The 21,928-nt window shown below is 41.0% G+C and overlaps 1 protein-coding gene across 1 annotated transcript in view; it reads left to right on the forward strand.

Moving 5' to 3' along the window:
• Nucleotides 1–10,931, forward strand: part of NETO1 (neuropilin and tolloid like 1) — a 114,371-nt gene extending 103,440 nt beyond the window's left edge. The window contains exon 10 of the mRNA XM_055559113.1: nt 10,578–10,931. Coding sequence (XP_055415088.1) covers nt 10,578–10,626 — 49 coding nt within the window. The 3' untranslated portion in view covers nt 10,627–10,931. The remainder of the gene's footprint in view (nt 1–10,577) is intronic.
• Nucleotides 10,932–21,928: the final 10,997 nt, after the last annotated feature.

The raw sequence follows: 21,928 nt of genomic DNA on the forward strand, positions 1-21,928 counted from the left end.
CAAATGCATTTTAGTTGCCTAATTCAAGTCTAGTGTGCTGACTTGGAAATACAATTTTTTGCACTTGATTTTATACATATGCCATTTTTACATATCATATTGGAGAATAATCATATGTAATGTTTGATGTGTCATAATTAAATTCCATTTGATTAGAGAATTAAAGTGTGGCTATAAACCTAATTAGAGAGGTACGAATAATAAACTCAACCTGCTTCAGACTTCAAACTTATGAGAGCTGGTTCCCAGAAGGCTCTTATTACTGCACCAGTGTGATTGTTAAGTTAAACCATTTATTTTTATCTACAGTTGTGCAGCCAACATGTTCTTGTTTATCCCCAGCTTCTACCACCTCTCCATACTCTAAAGCATTGTCATTTTACATTGGCTCATTCTTTGGAAAAATAAACAAATTTTGCCCTCCTCTTAATAGACACAGATCTAGACACAAATGTAAAAGTGGCCAGAAAACACAACATATAAACTATTTAAAATAAAAATTTCCTTATTATATCACATTATAACATTTGTGCTTTCCATTTGTTTTCTCATGGGCTAAGTTTAACATAGCCAGTGTTTTTTGAGCCTGTATAAACTGTGTGCCAGGACTCTTCCTAAGTGCTTTGGGGACAACAATAAAAGGTGGCGAGCTGACAAGGAACAAAATTATGGAGGCTTATAGAGGAAAGTGTTCTTAGAGGAGGTCAGTAAGGAAAATGAAGTTCAAAATTATTTGCCAAGCTTTCCATTAGAAAAGCTAATTAGTTACTTCCTGCTAATCTGGCATGGAAGATGAAATATATTCAACTGTCAGGACTGTACAATACAAAGAGTGTTTTATAATAAAGACATTATTAGCACAGATATGGAGGTAGGATATATTCTCAAGGAGAGAAGAGAGGTTTAATGAATAGTTGCTTTTCTAAGCAGATCTTGAAGATTGAGGACTGTGGCCAAGTAGTATATCAGGGAGATTTCCACCTAGAGAAATCAGAGTAGAGAACAGTCTCCCAAGGCCATGGATTTGAGTTGGCTGGAACAGAGGATTAGACTAAAGGAATAATAGTCAATACAGTTGGAAGAGCAAAATTGCATTTACATCTTGATTTCTGAGTGCAGGTAATGCCATCCAAGGGATTTCACATTTCATTCTCAGGATTTCAAGATCTCAGCAAAGTTTGGCTGAAAAATTGTTCTTAAAGTAGAATCCTTGGACAGCACTGTATTACCTAAACTGAACAAAACTGCAATAAATAGAGGAAATCAGAACAGTACAGAAACAAGATATTAAAAAGAACAACTAGTGGATTGTTAGATACCTAGAAATATCTGTCTTACTCTCTGTTTGTTTTCTACCATTTTTTATTATTTCAAGATTATGGTTGGGTAACTAGTCAAGATACTGAGTGTTACATGCTAAGCACCATTCTGGAAGCTTTCCATGTGTTTATTCCTTTAGTCGTCTTAGCAACTCTATGATTACTACTAACAATACTTTTTATGGTTGTTCTTGTTGTTGTCATAAATTCCATTGTACATATGAAGAAACTGCAAAGAGTTTTGGTGGCTCCTCTAGGATTACACAATAAGGAATGAAATATCCAGGTCTGAACTCAAGCTGATTAACCCTAGAATCAGCCATCAGTCCTCATTGATGTGAATACAACCCTTTAATATTCAATATAGTATGTTTCACTGAAATAAGTTGATGCTTAATCACAAAATCCCATGCTTTTGTGTTTTCTCAGCTGTAAAAATATGTATTATAGTAACTTCTCTCCATCCTATTGCTCTTGAGGACCAAACGACAATGCATTGGAAGATACTTTTTATACCCTATAATACATTATAAATAAATCATTTTTCCTAAATTATGTGTAAACTTCATTTCCTAGTCAGCATGGAACAAATGCATCATCTACATGGAGCACTTATGAAAAAAATAACTCCCGGCCTCCTCTTGTCCACAGTGAAATGTATGACTTCTGGAACCCACCAATTTTTATTTCACCCAAATGAGATTTTCTCCAGTGCTTATATTATTGCATCATCTTACTGAACAACATTGTGCTCCAGAGCTTAACAAGTACAAACAGAAACACCAACACTTGACAGAAAATTCTGATTTTCAGTCCCAGACAATAGTTCAGTATACATTTGCATGATAGCTTGAGAGCAGGATAAGCAAGCATATAGCTAACTAGATAGGTAACTTCAGTCTCATAATCATTATTGTTGTTCAATCGCTAAGTCATGTCCAGCTCTTTGCAACTCCACGAACTGCAGCACACCAGGCTTCCCTGTCCTTCACCACCTCCCAGAGTTTGCTCAAACTCATGTCCATTGAGTCGGTGATGCCATCCAATTAACTCATCCTCTGTCACCCCCTTCTCCTCTTGCCTTCAATCTTTCCCAGCACCAGGGTCTTTTCCACTGAGTTGGCTTATTGCATCAGGTGGCCAAATTATGGTATAAAAATGTGGTATGATGCAATGAAAATAGCTTTTCAACAGAATGAATTCAAATTCAAATATTAGTTGCACTTTGTATTTTTCATGCGCCCTTATGTTGTTGGAATTCTCTGAGCTTCACTTTCTTTATCTGTAAAATACAAAGTCTGTACCTAATGAAGAAATTTGCTACAAAAATTAGAGATGACACCGTCTATAAATAAACAATGTGAAATGGTGGTGCCAGTATGGGAGCTCTAGTTTTCACATGTGTGTCCAACCAGTTCGTCCCGCAGAGTGGGGAAAATGTCACCTCTGTGGCCCATGTTTATCCACCTGTGAACCAGGCATTGCTGACAAAGAAGGAGCTCTCCAGCACTGTGATCAACCTGGGATTTAGACAACTCAGGAGTAGATCTCACCTTTCATCAGTTTGGGAGGGCTTCTTAGGACAGGACCAAATGGAAGGACTGTAGGGGTGAGTAGCTGGGGGAGAAGGAGATCAGCCTTTACCTCTTAGCTATTAATTTGCCACCATCTGTCATAACTGAGGTTGGTACTGGAAAAGACATAGCACAGGTGTGCTACTAATGATGTATAATTGAGAATTGTTATTTCTAGAACATAAGGATTTAAATGTAGGTATCGGGAATGGGCAATTTGGGTATCCCTCAAAATAGCTGTTAAGTGCACAGTCAGTATGACTCTGTTTGAAGGAGCAGATGAGTACAAAAGTTACATTTAAATGAATCATCTCTTTACTTGGCACAGAAGCACTGTCCTGACCTGTCACTTGGCTTCTATTTATTAGCCCTTCCTTCTAGAAACTATGGTCCTTCCCTGGTGACTCAGATGTTAAAGAATCTGCCTGGAATATGGGAGACCCGGTTTTGATCCCTGGGTTGGGAAGATCCCCTGAAGAAGGGAATGGCTACCCACTCCAGAATTCTTGCCTGGACACCCATGAACAGAGGAGCCTGGTGGGCTACAGTCCATGGGGTCACAAAGAGTTGGACACGACTGAGCGATAACACTTTCACTTTTCTAAACACTGTAAAATTAAGCCAGATTCAAAGTAAGCCTGAGGGAGTACTACTTAATAGCTTTTAATAAAAGTCTCTCTAGATTTTTATATTCTTACATATGCTAACTCTATGAATAAAAGTATCTTTTTAAAAAACCACTCTTTGAAAGGCAGCTCTTCCTAGTAGATCATTATTGTTAAGGATGTATACTACTACAAAATAGTTTCATATAATACACTTGCCCAACTGTCTGAAAGGACATTTTTTATGTGTCAAAAGAAAAGATTAACAAACTCTTATTAATTGATAATATTAAAGAATTATGATTTTATAAATATTCATGCACTTGTGAGAACACACACCCTCTTTACCCCTTTTCTAAGGCCAAGTTTCTTCTCCCAATTTTGCTGAGATTTTTCTATGATATACAGATATTTTCTGACCCTATGTTGTCCTTCAGCCACCTGTAAGCAGGCATCATTTTTTGAAGGACTGTTCTTGTTGGTAAGGTGTTATATATCACCTTCAAATCGACTCTGCTCTGGATGAGTAGGGCTGACACGCTGCAAATGAACCATCTCCTTTGCCAGCTGATCCCTGCTCAGACCTCCTCACAGAGGTGACGAGAGGAAGATGGAGTGACAGATGAGGACCCAGAGGACATCTAGGTTTTCTTCTGTTTCTGTCGGCCTTCGAGGGATTGAATTCCGTCCGGCATTTACTTGGACTCAGTGCAGCCTCCAGCCTCCTTCAGCACCTGGGGACCAAGGCTCGCCGCTTCCTCAGAGACAGATGAACCAGCCTATGTGCCTCCCTCAAAGCACTCAGCCCTGCCTCTGAAGGACTCCTGGATTCTATATTCTGAAAACCTCGGTTCATTTCCGTGTTTCCTCAGTCCCAGAGCTGGCCAGGCTTTGTGTGGCTTAATACCTGTGACCCCCCATCCCCTTTTCATTTTTCCTGTCTTCCAACCTGTGTAACAGAATTTCCTTGAGCAGTCTCTCTGTTGATGTATCTACTGTGTTTTCTGTTTTCCTGACCCAAAGATGTTGATGGATTTTAACTGAAATGTTTTCCCTTGCTAAGGGCATTTTCGAAATCCTTCCCTGAGATTGTTTTGCTTAACTTATGACAACGTTGCCTAATTAAATTTCACACAAGAATGAAGTATTTGACTCAATTGTTTCTGAGCTATTAGTTCTTTAGTCATGAGACATTAAATTAAATATGAGAGCAGTGCATATGTTTCTGATGAGCAGGTGTTCCCTTTTGTGTTGTTGTTTTGTTGTTTGGTGCCTCAGGCATGTCTGGCTCTTTGCCACCCCATGGACTGTAGCCCACTAGGCTCCTCTGTCCATGGGATTCTCCAGGCAAGAATACTGGATGGGTTCCCATTTCCTTCTCCAGGGGATCTTCCCAACCCAGGGATTGAACTGATGTCTCCTGTATTGCAGGTGGATTCTTTACCACTGAGCCACCAGAGAAGCCCTCCCTTTCATGGGTATCTCTCACTTCTCATGGGGATTTAAAAAGGAGACTATCATCTATATTAAAATGGCATTGAAATGAAAAAGCATCACATGTTCTCTTTCTGATTTATATTCCTGACCTAAACAGCTCTGGGGCTTCCCAGGTGGTGCTAGTGGTCAAGAATCTGCCTGCCAATGCAGGAGATACAGGTTTGATTCCTGGGTCAGGAAGATCCCCTGGAGGAGGAAATGGCAACCCGCTCCAGTATTCTTCCCTGGTTAATCCCATGGACAAATAAGCCTGGTGGACTGCAGTCCATGGGGTCGCAAAAGACTTGGACATGACTGAAGTGACGGAGCATGCACGCAAACAGCTCTCGTCAACTCTCCTTAATTCATTCATGTGGACCAGAATCAATTCTTATGGATCTCTAAATTTTTCCTTTATTCTCAGGGAATAAACTCCCTTTTTAAAAATGGTTGGTCAGTGCCTCCAGGAGAGCATGGAGATTCTACCCGGGTCTATTAGACATTTTAGAGCATTTCCTAGGAGGGTTAATAACTTAAATTCTAACTAATCAGCCATGGATGGAGAAGGCAGTGGCACCCCACTCCAGCACTCTTGCCTGGAAAATCCCATGGATGGAGGAGCCTGGTAGGCTGTAGTCCATGGGGTCGCTAAGAGTCGGACATGACTGAGAGACTTCCCTTTCACTTTTCACTTTCATGCATTGGAGAAGGAAATGGCAACCCACTCCAGTGTTCTTGCCTGGAGAATCCCAAGAACAGGGGAGCCTGGTGGGCTTCCATCTCTGGGGTCGCAGAGTCGGACACGACTGAAGCAACTTAGCAGCAGCAGCAGCAATCAGCCATGGAACATAGAAAGTTAAAATTTTATAACTTCAATTTTCCCAAGGAATGACTTCAAATCTAATCACCCAGTGATAAGAATTTTAATCTTTCTAAAGTCAACCACCATCAAACTTTTATCTCAAGGGAACAGGGAGACAACGAAATGTGACTGATAGATGCACTGAGTAATTTGACTCAGTCTGGGGTCTATTCAATTGTGATTCCCTGCACTTTGTGATTACACAGAGGGGAATATCCATTTTCCTGGCTTAATTGGATGAAACTATAGATTGTTATGATAAATTCATTTCACACAAAAAATATTCTTGATAGTACTTAAATTTGAATTTTCACCAGAACACCCACCTGTATTTATTCCTGTTTTCCTAGTAAGTTTAGCCCACTTAGCCATTTCTGAAGGCACAGAAAGGAGTTTTATCTCAAAAGGGTGATGACTCCCTAAACAATAGCTCTGCATTAAAGTATTTGGTCAGAGACCATGATTGAAGGTTCAACTTTTGTGAATCACTGTTCTAAACATTTTACAGGTATTTCCCAGTCAATCCTCATAACAACCTTAGAAGGTAGTTATTGTTAGCTTTATTTTACAGACTTGAAAATGCAGTTCAAAGAAGTTCCATAACATACCCAACCTCTTGTAACCAATACATTGTATGGCCTGGACTTAATTTTGGAAGTCTAGGTATTGAATCTATCGGAGAAGGCAATGGCACCCCACTCTAGTACTCTTGCCTGGAAAATCCCATGGATGGAGGAGCCTGGAAGGCTGAAGTCCATAGGGTCACTGAGTGTCGGACACGACTGTGCAACTTCACTTTCACTTTTCATTTTCATGCATATGAAATGGCAACCCACTCCAGTGTTCTTGCCTGGAGAGTCCCAGGGATGACGGAGCCTGGTGGGCTGCCATCTATGGGATCACACAGAGTCGGACATGACTGAAGTGACTTAGCAGCAGCAGCAGCAGCAGGTATAGAATCTATAGTCTTAACCATGCACGATTTTGCTGCTTTTTGATAACCCACTTGATTTTTTTTAAAAATGAGGAAGAAAATGTTAGCCACTAACTTAAAACCACTCTTTCTGATCTAATGAGCGCCAATAGAGACAAGGAACAAAAGACAGAAATAACAGTCAATTCTCCTTGAAAGAATGCTTTATGAATTCCTGATGGGAATCACTGGAGTAAGATAGTAGAGAATCTTCATCTGTGGATTCATCGTAGCATGATGCAGTGGGCTGTCTAAACTGCTTGTGATAAATGAAAGTACAATTCATGGATTTATGGCACAAAATCTGCTAAAAACTGTCCAAATCACTATGCAACTATCTAAGTAATAAATGACAATATTTCATCACTGAAATATCTCTCTCAGTAAGGGAAGTCATACACAATCCACTTAGAGGGACCCTACGCTGAAATTGTGTCTGGTGGTCCCACGGCAGCAATAAAGGACTGGGAGTGTTGAGTTTGCACCACTGTACTTCACATGCTTCACCTTAGATTCATGATGACCTGTATCCTTTGACATATTGGTGAATTTTGATCCTGTGTAACATGTGATTCTTGTGTGTCTTAATTGAGAGTCTGACTCTTCTTTCTATATCCATGAATTTCCTACAGTTAGACATTTGGCATTCCAAGAAGTTCAATGCCACAAATGTATGCTCCTTTGGCTTGTCTTGGTAGTTATCAGGCCATTGCCAATTTATTCAACAAATGTAACACAAACAGTAGCAATTCATCAATAAATATTTATTGCAAGCAATTGGTGAAGAACCTGCCTGCCTATGCAGGAAACTAGGGTTCGATCCCTGTGTCAGGAAGATCCCCTGGAGAAGGAAATGGCAACCCACTCCAGTATTCTTGCCTGGAAAATCCCATGAACAGAGGAGCCTGGTTGGCTACAGTCCATAGGGTCGCAAAGAGTCAGACTCGACTGAGCCACCAAACAGCAAAGGTACATGGACTGTTTTAGTCATACAACAGATGAAAATATTCCCTTTTGTGTCATGCAAACTAGTTAAAGGAAATATACAAAAGAGAACAAACAACAGCAATAACAATCACATGTCATCTTATGAATGTGTCTTGACCAAAAAATTAGGCATACTGGAGGAATAGAAAGAGCTGAGATGCAGAATTGTTACTTTATGAGGAAAAGATGAGAGCACGTCTGATACTGTCATGCTTGACCAAAGTCTTAGTCAAGTAAAATAGGGAGATGTGAATATCTGCGGGAAGAGATTTCCTGGAATTTGGAATGAGAAGACAGTGTGGGAGGGATGGGGCGGGAGTGAGCATCAAGAGATAAAGGGTGGAGCAGCTGGGGATGGCATCAGATAAGAATGATCAAGCCATGCTTTAAAAATCAGATTTTATTTTGACTTAACTGTGAAGCCATTGCAGGGTTTTAGCAGAGCAGTGGCTGAATGTGGCTCAGGTATACCCGGTTCTTTCTGTTGCTGTCCGGAGAAGAGCCCATGCAAGAGCAAGGACCAAGGTCCCCGAGAACCACTGGGAACCACTGGGGCATCAACAGTGCAGGCAAGAGAGGACAGACATGCCTGACATGGGGCCACCAGGAAAATCAAAACTGCCTGGGCTAGTCAAGGCATGGGAGACACATCTAGGAAGTAAGGGCTTTTAAGTAAGTTTTGGGAAAGCCTGAAGGAGCAGGGTTCAGAGATGTTGCACCAGAGGTCTCAGCTGGAAGCACCAAAGGAGCTCTGATGCCTACACGATTCTGCTGTTCTCAAGATTCTCTGGCCAAGCCCACACAACTGTTGGAGTCCACATAGCGGACGGAGTGAGGCGGCGAGCTCTCGAGAACATGCCTGCACGTTGGGGAGCCACGTGCATGCCCACAGCCTCCAGCCATGTGTGCCTTGCCCTGGAGGAGTCTCTTCCAGGCTGCAGATCTTGCATGAGCATGGATCACTGACAAAGCCTCTCCTTAATTTATACTTTCTAAATTATTCAGACAGGAATTATTCCCTGCTTGTCATCTTGTCTTGGTGTCATCATCTTTTCCTGTGTCATTCAGTATTCAGGGAGTTGGTAGAGAGGGAAGATCAATATTTGGTCTCTGGGAGGAGAAGTCGATGCCCAGCGTATTTTGTTAAATAAATAATTAAATTGCTTATGTTTGTATCTTTTCTTCCCACCAGGGTGCCAGCTTTTTGAGGGAAAGAAGAAATCCTTTTCGGTTTTTTGTAAACCCAGAAGATATGCTGGACGCACAATAAACACTTTCTGGTTGAATGAAAAACTTTTCCATAATAAGAGGAATAATCATAGGGCAAGCTAACGTCAGTAGGTGTATATTAGGGTGATCTATGCTGAGAGAAAGTATCTACATGAAATTAGATTCCATTTTTTAAAGACTTTTCTGCTATGTACTACTTTTAAAGTCTGTATTGAATTTGCTACAATGTCACTTCTGTTTTATGTTTTGGGTTTTTTGGCCACAAGGCATGTGGGATCTTACCTCCTCAACCAGGGATCGAACCTGCACCCCTTGCCCTGGAAGGTCAGATCTTAACCACCAGGGAAGTCCCTCTGATTTGAATTTGAGTGAGTGTGTGAAGAACGCATTGGGCCAAAAGAGCATAGTGTGAAGAGCAGAAAAATACATAAGTAAAATTTTTCAAAAAAATGTGTGCTGGGCATAAGCCAGGCTTAGCAGAACTGCAAACATTTTACAGGTTTTTTTTTTTTTTTTTTTTCTATTAGCTTTTTTTTTAATCACAAAAATCTCAACTATTCATGATGGACTTGATTAAAAAAAAAAAAAGATTAGAGATTTACATTCTCCTCAAGGTTTACCAAGAATGATTACTTTGATATGCTTATATATTTTTTTCAGATACCATTCCATTTCTTGGTGCAATTCTTTGTAAATTGACAGCTTAATCCTGTCAAGTTCTGAAAGGATATATCTAAAGACTATCCAAGAAATTATTTTGGAAATTGTACTTGTCAAAAAGCAAAAATGCAATCACACACCAAAAAAAAAAAAAAAACAAAACACCATTGTATAATCAGACTCAATTCATTGCTTTCCCTAGAGTATTCTCGATTTACCTGATGGTCATGCACAAGTCAGATTATGGCAGAAGCTGGAGCTTGGTCACAGCAAAGACAAACAATTTATGCATCTATTAGGAGGGTTTGGTTTCTCAACAATAGATATGAGTTTTCTCGTTTCAGCGTGAACATTTGTACTGAAAATGACAAGTTACTGTGAAATCATTTAAGGTTAATTATTAAGTGATTCTTGAACATACATTATTTTGTTTAATTGTATCCTGCCTGTAATTCTGAAGGAAGATATTATTATGTTCTCCATTTTACAGGTGAGTAAGATGAGTCTTAAAGATGTCAACTGATTTATCCAGTTCACAGAGCCAATAAATACAGGGACTCCCAGAGATTAATCTAGGTTTCTCATTGACGAACGTATTCTAAATGATGACTGCATTTATCAGGCTCCTGAGATGTGCTGGTGTTTGATATGCACTATCTAATTCAATCCTCAGAACCTCATTATAAGATGGGTATAAGTAGCCCCATGGTTTTCCTTGGGGAATTGATGCTCAGTGACATTACATGACTAACACCAAAGAAAGGATTTAAAACAATTTGGCTGGTTAGAAAGAAAAACAAAACAAAAAATAACAATATGCATGCATCTTCATCTCCATGAAAACTAATTTTCCCATCAATGGTGAGTTGTTTGTTTGATTTCTCTTTACAGGAATTCAGCTGGATTGTCTTTTTCACGAAGCACCACCAACACTGTGTAGTAGGATGGGAAACGAGGTTCAAGGTATTCCCTCCCTCTCTGACTCAGGGGTAGTGTTGGTGATAGGAGGCCCTCACACAGCACTTGGAAGGGGGAACGGGGTGGACGTCGTTTTCAGGAAGTCACGCGGGGGGCAGACGCAGCACCTTCGGGGCCACGTCTCCAAGCTTCCGGTTCCCCGCTCTGGTGACCAGAAATGGCGGCTCCAGCGGTTCCTGAGCTCTGTCTTCTCTGTCCCCTGTGCTTCGCTCATTAAGTCCTTACGGAACGTGTTCGCAGTTCTCAGCCCTACGTGACCCTTCTCCTCTTACATCCGTGGAATCCCCAGTTCCCGTATTAAACTCCTTATTCTTATGATGTGTGTGACGGAGTGTTAGTCACTCAGTCGTGTCCGACTCTGCGACCCCATGGACTGTAGCCCGCCAGGCTCCTCTGTCCATGGGGTTCTCCAGGCAAGAATACTGGAGGGGGTGCCATTCTCTTCTCCAGGGGATCTTCCTGACCCAGGGATCGAACCCAGGTCTCCTGCATTGCAGGCAGATTCTTTATTGTCTGAGCCTTATAATACCATGGAAATTCTACTTTCCTGACCTGACCTAGACTAATTACAGGTGGAAGATTTGTCCTACGGCTTAATCCAAATGGTGGTATTGCCAATAGTAGGGGTGCAGTGATTCTTTTCTGAAAGGAAAAAAATGGTCATTGGGAAGAACACACTTGAAATTTTAAAAATTTTATATATATATATATATATATATATATATATATATTTCACTGAGCATCTGTGCTAAGTCGCTTCAGCCATGTCCAATTCTGTGCAACCCTATGGGCTTTAGCCCATCAGGCTCTTCTGTCCATGAGATTCTCCAGGCAAGAATGCTGGAGTGGGTTGGGGTTGCCATGCCCTCCTCCAGGGGATCTTCCTGATCCAGGGATTGAACCTGTGTCTCTTACCTCTCCTACATTTTCAGGTAGGTTCTTTACCACTAGCGCCACCAGGTAAACCCCATATATTCCAACCAGTGTGCTTAATTCAACCCAGTTAACTGTGGGGGAACAAAGTAGAAAGCATCATAGAAATAGTCAGCATATACAAAGAAGCCTGTGTATCTAAAATGGACAATTTCTCTAATTGCTTTTTGTGATCAGCTACTGGTTCAAACCACCTGACCTGCCCCTTGAGAAATCTGTATGCAGGTCAGGAAGCAACAGTTAGAACTGGACATGGAACAACAGACTGCTTCCAAATAGAAAAAGGAGTACGTCAAGGCTGTATATTGTCACCCTGCTTTTTTAACTTATATGCAGAGTACATCATGAGAAACGCTGGGCTGGAAGAAGCACAAGCTGGAATCAAGATTGCCGGGAGAAATATCAATAACCTCAGATATGCAGATGACACCACCTTTATGGCAGAAAGTGAAGAGGAACTAAAAAGCCTCTTGATGAAAGTGAAAGTGGAGAGTGAAAAAGTTGGCTCAAAGCTCAACATTCAGAAAACGAAGATCATGGCATCCGGTCCCATCACTTCATGGGAAATAGATGGAGAAACAGTGGAAACAGTGTCAGACTTTATTTTGGGGGGCTCCAGAATCACTGCAGATGGTGACTGCAGCCATGAAATTAAAAGACGCTTACTCCTTGGAAGGAAAGTTATGACCAGCCTAGATAGCATATTCAAAAGCAGAGACATTACTTTACCAACAAAGGTCCGTCTAGTCAAGGCTATGGTTTTTCCTGTGGTCATGTATGGATGTGAGAGTTGGACTTTGAAGAAGGCTGAGCGCCGAAGAATTGATGCTTTTGAACTGTGGTGTTGGAGAAGACTCTTGAGAGTCCCTTGGACTGCAAGGAGATCCAACCAGTCCATTCTGAAGGAGATCAGCCCTGGGATTTCTTTGGAGGGAATGATGCTGAAGCTGAAATCCAGTACTTTGGCCACTTCATGCGAAGAGTTGACTCATTGGAAAAGACTCTGATGCTGGGAGGGATGGGGGGCAGGAAGAGAAGGGGACGACAGAGGATGAGATGGCTGGATGGCATCACTGACTGGATGGACGTGAGTCTGGGTGAACTCCGGGAGTTGGTGATGGACAGGGAGGCCTGGCGTGCTGCGATTCATGGGGTTGCAAAGAGTCAGACAGGACTGAGCGACTGAACTGAACTGAACTGGTTCTGGCTTTGGCAGGAGATTATTTTGGAAATTGCAAAAGGATTTTGCAAAAAGGATTTTGACCTCATAGAAATAGTAACAGTATTCTTATCGACATCTAGGAATGAGACTAAGGGTTTAAGTATGCTGACAAGATGTTGGCATATTGCATATTGACTATGTTTTTAAAGTTTATTCTCTAGAGAATGTATTTCATTTTTTATTATTAATATGGCTATCATTATTTTGGTCACCTGATGCAAACAGCCTACTTATTGGAAAAGACCCTGATATTGGGAAAGAGTGAGGGTAGAAGAAGAGGGCATCAGGGAATGTGATGGCTGAATGGCATCACTGATGCCATGGACATGAACTTGGACAAACTCCGGGAGATGGTGACAGACAGGAGGGTCTGGAGTGGTGCAGTCCATGAGGTCGCAAAGAGTTGGACATGACTGGGCAACTGAACAACAATGGCTACCATTTATTTAGAATATGCAACATTTGAGCCCCCTGAGTTTATAAGAAATTTCATATATTTTTCAATAGGTAATGTAGTGCCATTAAATGAAAATAACGCTTCCAGGTAAGCATATCTTTAAAGAGCCTGGATTTTTTAAATCATAAATGGTAAAGATGAGGTCTTCCTATATACCAAGTGGCAGCATATTGAATTATACATGATGCAAAAATAAAAAAAAAACCTTCTTTCGTGCAGAGTCTACAAACCTAAAACACACAAAATGATAGCACTGTCACGAATGCTGTCATGAAGATTCATGCAGAGGAAGGCCTTTGAAAACAAAACCTGCTGTTAAATGTTCAATGCAGTTACCATCAGGAGATTCAGGCCCATCTATCAGGACCCACTATTTTACAGGTGTTACTTATTCCTATTCTATCTGTGTCTCTGAGGAATAATGTAATCTTTATCCATAATACTGCTGCAAATTTATTATTGAATGGAGTTACTATCAATGTATACACAAATATGTAATTTGACTCAATAATCAAACAGTTATATACCTTGCTGCTTACCTGTGACTGAAACAGATTATAGACAATGTTTTGAAGACGTAAGTGAATACTGATTTGTGTTCAAAATGCAACATAATTGAGTATAGTATTTCCAAAGACAGCATGAAAAAGAACTGGGTCTATAATATGGTAAATATGGTGTTATGGAGAATCTATCTATGGCACATTTACAATTAAGAATATCCCTGAAGATGATAGCAAAAACACCTAGCTTCTGCCTCTTTTACTTGAAATGCTGAATCCTTTGCAATCATCACCATGACTGTGATGAATTAAATGAATGTCCAAGAGGAAACCTACATGGCGGTGTTTGCAACTTCTATAAGATCCACACTTCCTGTTTACCCTGTTTTTTAACTTGGATTTTGGCTAAAACACTGTTTCTGGTCTTTGGTCCTCGGTATCCACATTCCCTGTGTTTCTGTTGGGTGATGCTCACCCCGTGTCCCTCAATCCACTTCTCTACTGAGATAATGTTACTCCAATATGCCAACAATAAGTAAAGAAAACAGTCATCCCTGTAGACTAAAAATTCCGCTGAGGGCAAGCACTATTTATTGTGTGTTTTGTATACATATAGTATCTAACATTGCCTCAGGGACACAGCAGGCTATCAATGTGTGTGTGTGTGTGTGTGTGTGTGTGTGTGTATGTTATATTATTCATCAAATGATAACAGAAAAATATAGATATATATAAAGAGTTGGGCCACAAAAATGGCTGAACATCAAAGAATTGATGCTTTCAAATTGTAGTGCTGGAGAATACTCTTGAGAGTCCCTTGGACTGCAAGGAGATCAAACCAGCAAGTCCTAAAGGAAATCGATTCTGAATATTCATTGGAAGGACATGTGCTGAAGCTGAAACTCCAATACTTTGGTCACCTGATGCAAAGAGCTACCTCATTGAAAAAGACCCTGGTACTGCAAAATATTGAAGACAAAAGGGGAAGGGGATGGCAAAGGATGAGACGGTTAGATAACATCATCGACACAGTGGACGTGAATTTGAGCAAACTCTGGGAGATGGTGGAGGACAGAGGAGCCTGGTGGGCTGCAGTCTATGGGCTGGCAAAGAGTTGGACACGACTTTGTGACTGAACAACAAACAGTTTCATTGCTTTTCTCAGTAACTTTGGTTTCCTGAAATCTATCTTCTCTTAACATTTTTAATATCTCACCTACTTCTCACCAACTATCTTTGACATTGAAAGCTGGGGGTTTTTTCTCCACTTCTGGTCCTGGGATTTCAGTCAATTTTCATATCTTCCTACTGGCAACATATTCTCTCAACCTACGCTATTTGATATAAATCAAGAAGTGATTTTGCTTTTTCTTTTTAACTCTAGAGATCTGATAGGTCACTGTCATTTCTTCAGTCTTTTCCTGGATCCTTCTTCTTAAGAAAGGTATTTAGAAACATATGAGACCATAGTTACTGGCAGCAAGAAAATCAACTTTTCAATTCCATTCTTGAAGAAAAATCTTCTCTCGCCCACATTCTTTCAAAACGTTGCAGAATAAAGTGACTGTTTGTACTGTCTGCCAACCTGAAATAATTTGACAGATTGCTTCTAAAGTGAATCTAAACTTAAACAAAATATAAAACTTTAGTTAACAAATTGAAGTTATGCCATACTCATAGATTTCATAGTTTCATGACAATTTGACTCAGCTATACTGCTTCTCACATTCTTGGTTAAAAAGAAAGTGTTTATTAGTTTGACTTCTGAGTAGCAGCAACAAAAAATAAATACGATAAATATTTGAAGTATTATAGGGTATGTGCAATTATATAGGCACATATTATACATGCATAGTAAAGCTTATAAAATTATAGTGTATGTACAATTATATATACATATTATACACATATAATAAAGCAATAAAGTAATTTGATTGTGCTTATGTGAGTTTTACCATTTTTACATTTCAAAAAATATTTGCATGTTCACTTAATATTTTAATCATGGCTTCATACATTAAATTAATATTTGTAAAGTACATACTCTGTGCCAGATACCTATTTGTGACCTAGAAATTTAAATATGAACATCCATGTTCTCATGAAGATGATAAGTAAATAGATAATTGCAGTGCCATAGACTTAGCTATGTAGAGATATAAGGTATATTTATATTTGTATAATATGAATAGAGATTGAGTATCCCGAAAACAGGTAATTCCCTGAAAAAATCAGAAAGATATTTCCCACATCTCTGATATTGGTCTGGTTGTTATATCACCTTCTTACAAACTCACAGAGACAACCTTGTTCTCCAGCCAAGGCAGGGACCAAATGCAGTTTTTCTGGCCATGAAGCCTGGCCATGAAGCCACTCAAATAACTCTTAAGCTGGGCATCAAAGGAAAATTAGGAGTTTTCCAGCGGAGGTGGCTTGTCAAGGATTTTTCAAGAAGGAGGGCTGCTGCTGGTGGCTGAAAAATGAAAGTGTTTCAGATGCTGTGCCCAAGAGCAGTGACCAGTCAGTGAATAGAGGTCAGGTTGTCTATTTTCCACATTGCTTCTTACTCAGTTTAAAAAAAGTGATATTTGCTCAGTCATGTCCAACTCTTAGCGATCCATGGACTGTAGCCCGCCAGGCTCCTCTGTCCGTGAAAGAATGGACAGGTGTGGGTAGCTATTCCCTTCTCCAGGGGATCTTCCCAACCCAGGGATAGAACCCAGGTCTCCTGCTGTGATCCATGGACTGTAGCCCACCAGGCTCTTCTGTCCGTGGAAGAATGGACAGGTGTGGGTAGCCATTCCCTTCTCCAGGGGATCTTCCAGACCCAGGGATTGAACCCAGGTCTCCTGCACTGCAGGCAGATTTTTAACCATCTGAACTACTAGTTTACCTTCTTGTAAATCCCAGGTGGCGCAGTGTAAATAATCCACCTGCCAACGCAGGAGACCAGAGACACAGGTTCAATCCCTAGGTTGGGAAGATCTCCTGGAGAAGAGAATGGCTACCCACTCCAGAGTTCTTGCCTTGAGAATCCCGTGGACAGAGAAGCCTGGCAAGCTTCATTCCAAAAGGTCATGAAGAGTCAGACATGACTGAGCACTCATGCACACACAAATTAATATAACCAGTCGCCATTCACTCTTGCTGTTCAACGTTTGCTGAACTCCATGCCAGAACTCAAGAGAGATGGTGATGAACAAAAAGAGAGTGATTCTCCAACTGTGAAAGACTTTAGTCACTAGCAGAGGAGAAGAAACTCATTGAGTGTTCACATTAGCCACTGCAAGATCGTGGGGAGAACAGAATCAGATACTTGGAATCCAGTGTGAGAGAAATGCCCATGAGAGCAGAAAGCAGAAGTCTAGTTAGCCTGAGTCAGTCAAATATCTTGGCTTCTGAATCAGGAAATTACCTAAATTTCTGTCACTTTTGTCTGCAGAGTGGCTTTCTGGATCCATTTTTAAGTTGCCCATATGCTGTTCATGTTAAAGTTAAAGCTCATCTCTTGTTGTGATACCTTTTAGGGCTTTCTGATGTTTCTTTTGGCTTCCATAAGTTCAGACTGCTGTTGTTCGACTTTCAACAAAATAAGCTCTGCTTTAAGTATCTTTGACATTTCTCTGGTCTTTTCTCTTTCAGTCACCACATATATTACTTCTCATCCATCACCATTAGACATCCAGACACCTAAATTTTCTAATCTGACATCCTAGATAAACTCACCTTCCTTTTGATGAAGAAATTCTGTTCTGAGTGGCTTCCCTTGTGGCTCAACTGGTAAAAACTCCACCTGCAATGCGGAAGACTTGGGTTTGATCCCTGGGTTGGGAAGATCCCCTGGAAAAGGGAAAGTCTACCCACTCCAGTATTCTGGCCTAGAGAATTCATGGATCAGACACGACTGAGCAAGTTTCACTTTCACTGGTCTGAGTATTTCTATGGTGCCAAATTGGCATTTTGGAGAACCAGTCTGCATTACAATAACTTCTGTTTTCACCTGAGGGCTTCAGCATCATCTTATCTCTTTTCCTTCCAGATTGCCTCTTGGCAACCCTGTAAGAGATTCAGTGCCTTTCTTGCATTCCAGGACACACCTGACTTTCTCAGTGTGATGTGGTGGCCCCTCTATTCCCTCCTCCCATAGACTTGAATTCAGATACAATAGTCTGTTCTTGCAATGATGGATTTTCTTGGTTATTTCTCCTTATTGCATTTGAATTTGAGACAAGGGATTTCAGGGGTTTTACTGGTGGCTCAGGTGGTAAAGAGTCTGCATGCGGAAGACCTGGATTCGATTCAGTCCCTGGATCAGAAAGAGCCCTGGAGAAGGGAATGGCTACCTATTCCAGTATTCTTGCTTGGAGAATCCCATGGACAGAGGAGCCTGGTGGGCTACAGTCCAGTGGGTTGCAAAGAGTTGGACATGACTGAGCAACTAGCACCCATGGTCCTATTAACATTTTTGTCCTCTACGTGTGTGTGCTCAGTTGTGTCCGACTCTTTGCATCCCTGTGGACTGTAGCCCACTGGGCTCCTCTGTCCATGGAATTATCCAGGCAAGAATACTAGAGTGGGTCGCCATGCCCTCCTCCAGGGGATCTTCCTGACCCAGGGGTCGAGCCCATGTCTCCTTCATCTCCTGCATTGCAGGGGGATTCTTTACTGCTGAACCATTGGGGAAGCCCACACTTTTACTATAATCCAGCAAAACATCTGATATAGAGAATGTCCAACAAGTGTCTATAGAATTTATGAGCAAATGATTACTTATTAAGAGGGAGAAAACTTGCTTCACTTTAGTCTTAAAAAACATTTTATTAAGTATTCTAGTCATGATTCCTTATATTATTCTTCAAACATTACTCTGCCTTTATTAATAATTAGTGTGCATTATGTATGAATAGACTTTAAAAAGTCAATTAACCCACCTGAACTACACTACTGTGAGGGAGGGGGTGGTCAGGAGTCTTTGTTTTTCTGTCTTAAGAGTTAATTCCCCAGCAATGAGGTAGATAGTATGGGATTTTAATCCCTTTTGGAATTTGGGGTTTGAAGCTGTACCCTTCAGAAGGAATATCAGAGTGAATTTACATGAAAATGTTTCCCTAAATAACTAAATTGTTAACAAATATTAATTATAGTGACTATAGTAGTAGGTATATTCTCACTAACTTCTCAACCTTCTTTGAAAATGATGAGGATAGAAAATGATGGGGAAGCAATGTTGTGCCCTCTAAGTAAAGGAAACCATATCGAATGATCTACCTACCACACATGTGAGCTTTTTAAAAGACACATTGAGGAATGGATCATCAAGTTCTTGCCTTGTGGAGGGAGGAGAGAAGAGAGTACAAGCTGAAAGGTTTCAGAGTCATCCAGGGTGAACCACTGGCTCCATAGTTGACAAAAAGGACCAGAGAGGTTGAGTGACTTCCCTAAGGTCTCCCAATAGCTCTGAGAATACAGTCCTGCTCTTCTCTTTGCCAGTTGGGTGCTGCCAACATAACACCCACACCTTCTAGAAGGAGAACTATGTCAGAAGGAAGCAAGCTAGATCCCAACATATCTGAACGTAGACTCCAATTTTCAAGACCATCTTCTATTCAATACTAACAAAATCTCAGAGGGGAAAATGCTGTCTCTTTAAACAAGGAAAATGACCTATTAGGTCCCTGTAGTCACCACGATATGGAATTCAGTGATTGCTTGACACAGGCTGGGGAAGGGGGCCCTGGGGAGACCCCGCCGAAAATGGACCCTGCAGCCAGGCCGTTGTCCGTCCTAATTATCAGATGACGACACCGAGCCTTAGGTGTTGCTATCGTCACAGCAGATGAAACACATCCTTTTGGCATGTGGAGGGTTTGGAGTCCGTTCATGAAACCAGATGGGTTCTAATTAATGCAGGAGCTGTACACAAGCCTCCTTCTTTTTATTCCTAACTGGCAGCCTGAGATCCATTTGGGATTTACCTAATGAGTCTATTCCAGGAAACTACCATTTGCATTAATTAACTCTATGATAGGAATGGGGGTGCATTTAGAGGGCTGTTAAAATTGCAAGGAGAATGACAGATTCACAGTTCTATGACTCTTTTGGCTCTTGAAGAATTGGTTTTTAAGAGAAGAATGATGGCCCCAAACCATCTAGAGTTCCTCAGCCTTTGAAGTGTGGCCCGTTTCACCCAGTGATGTGCCCAGCTTCACATCCACCTTCCTGGCCAGACATGGCCCCGTGAACAAGTCCAAGGTGGTGATGTGTCAATAGAAGTCTTTGCATGAAGATTCTGCAAATGGATTGTTTCTGACCCAAAAAAATAGAACTCAGGTGACCCATAACGTTTACCTTCTCTTCCCACTTGGATTCTATACATGGTGCATGAATTAAAGTAGTTATCTTGGTTTCATAAGGGCAAAGTGAAAGTGATAGCTGCTCAGTCGTGTCTGACTATTTGCGACCCTGTGGACTGTAGCCCGCCAGGCTCCTCTGTCCATGGCATTCTCCAGGCAAGAATACTGGAATGGGTAGCCATGCCCTTCTCCAAGGGATCTTCCTGACCTAGGGATCGAACCCAGGTCTCTCCCATTGCAGGCAGATTCTTTACTGTCTGAGCCACCAGGGAAGCCCCTTAATAAGGACAAAGTCCCTATGAAAAGAGTTCAGTTCAGTTCAGTCACTCAGTCGTGTCCGACTCTTTGTGACCCCATGAATCGCAGCACGCCAGGCCTCCCTGTCCATCACCAACTCCTGGAGTTCACGCAAACTCATGTCCATTGAGTTGGTGATGCCATCCAGCCATCTCATCCTCTGTCGTCCCCTTCTCCTCCTGCCCCCAGTCCCTCTCAGCATCAGGGTCTTTTAGCAGAGCAGAAAAGTGGACAGAGTTCAAGATGGGTGGCCTCCTGCATCCAGGCTCCTCTGCGGGCTGGCACTGTGTCTAAAGACCAGATCCCCATTTGGCAAATTAGCTACTCATTCATACCCTGAACCCCATGGTGCCCAAGATCTCCCTAGAATATTCTTGTGAATTAAATAGAAAGAAGTCTTATATTTTATGGATCACTTTTCCTTGCATGTGATCATGAATTTGCACATTGTCATGAAAACACAGATGAAAAAATCAGCATCTCACCTTTCTCTTAGCACAGTATAATATAATATTGTGTATAACACAATACTATGTGCTCAGTCATGTTTGATTCTTTGTGATCCTCATGAACTATGGCCTGCCAGGCCCTTCTGTCCATGGGATTTTCCAGGCAAGAATATTGGAGTGGGTTACCATTTCCTTCTCCAGGGATCTTCCCAATCCAGGGATTGAACTTGCATCTCTTGCACCTCCTGCCTTGGCAGGCAGATTCTTTACCATTGAGCCACCTGGGAAGCCCATCCAAGATCAACTCACACAAAACAATTATGAGTAAGAAAGAATTTACTAAATAATCAAGTACATTTCAATTAAAGATCCCAGGAAGTGTTTCACATTGTTGAACCCCAATACACATTCACAAATTCATAGCAGCGGTTTTGTCTTTTGGGATCCCACAAAATGGAGATTTTCTTGAGAATGACCAGGCTCCTCTTTTCCCCGGGATCTTCTCTGCATCCCTCAGTTTTCACTTTGATGTTTCTATGTAACGATCTTTTCTTTGAAAGCCTGAAAGCAATTCCTGCTCTTTACCTCATGAGCAGTACTTTGACTTCTTTTTTGAAGTCTTTATCCCAACAGAAATCCTGGCTTTCTACTGAAACTATCTTAAAATATTACTTGTTTACATTTCTTAGAAAAAAATCTCATTCTTTTGCTAAGTAGAATATCAATATCTGTTGTGAAAACATAAGGATTGTTTCACAAGTAAAGGAGCAGTTTATGTATACACATTAGTATGGATTTATGTCTAGTTTTATATTTCTAAAAATGTCAATTTTTGTTGACCTTAGTAGTTACATTTCTACATTTCTACTTCCAGATGTAGTCTTTATAAATAGCTCCTAAAATATCTACAGAATCGCAGAAAACTGTGAAAAAGCAAGTGGGACCTCAGACCACGCTTACTTGCTCTTAGTCGTATAACTGTTGACGTCTCTGCATTTCTCTGACATTTTATGTGTTAAACACAAATAGTAACCCTGCAGTCATTATATA

This window comes from Bubalus kerabau, chromosome 21, assembly GCF_029407905.1.
Source record: "Bubalus kerabau isolate K-KA32 ecotype Philippines breed swamp buffalo chromosome 21, PCC_UOA_SB_1v2, whole genome shotgun sequence".
NCBI classification, from domain to species: domain Eukaryota; kingdom Metazoa; phylum Chordata; class Mammalia; order Artiodactyla; family Bovidae; genus Bubalus; species Bubalus kerabau.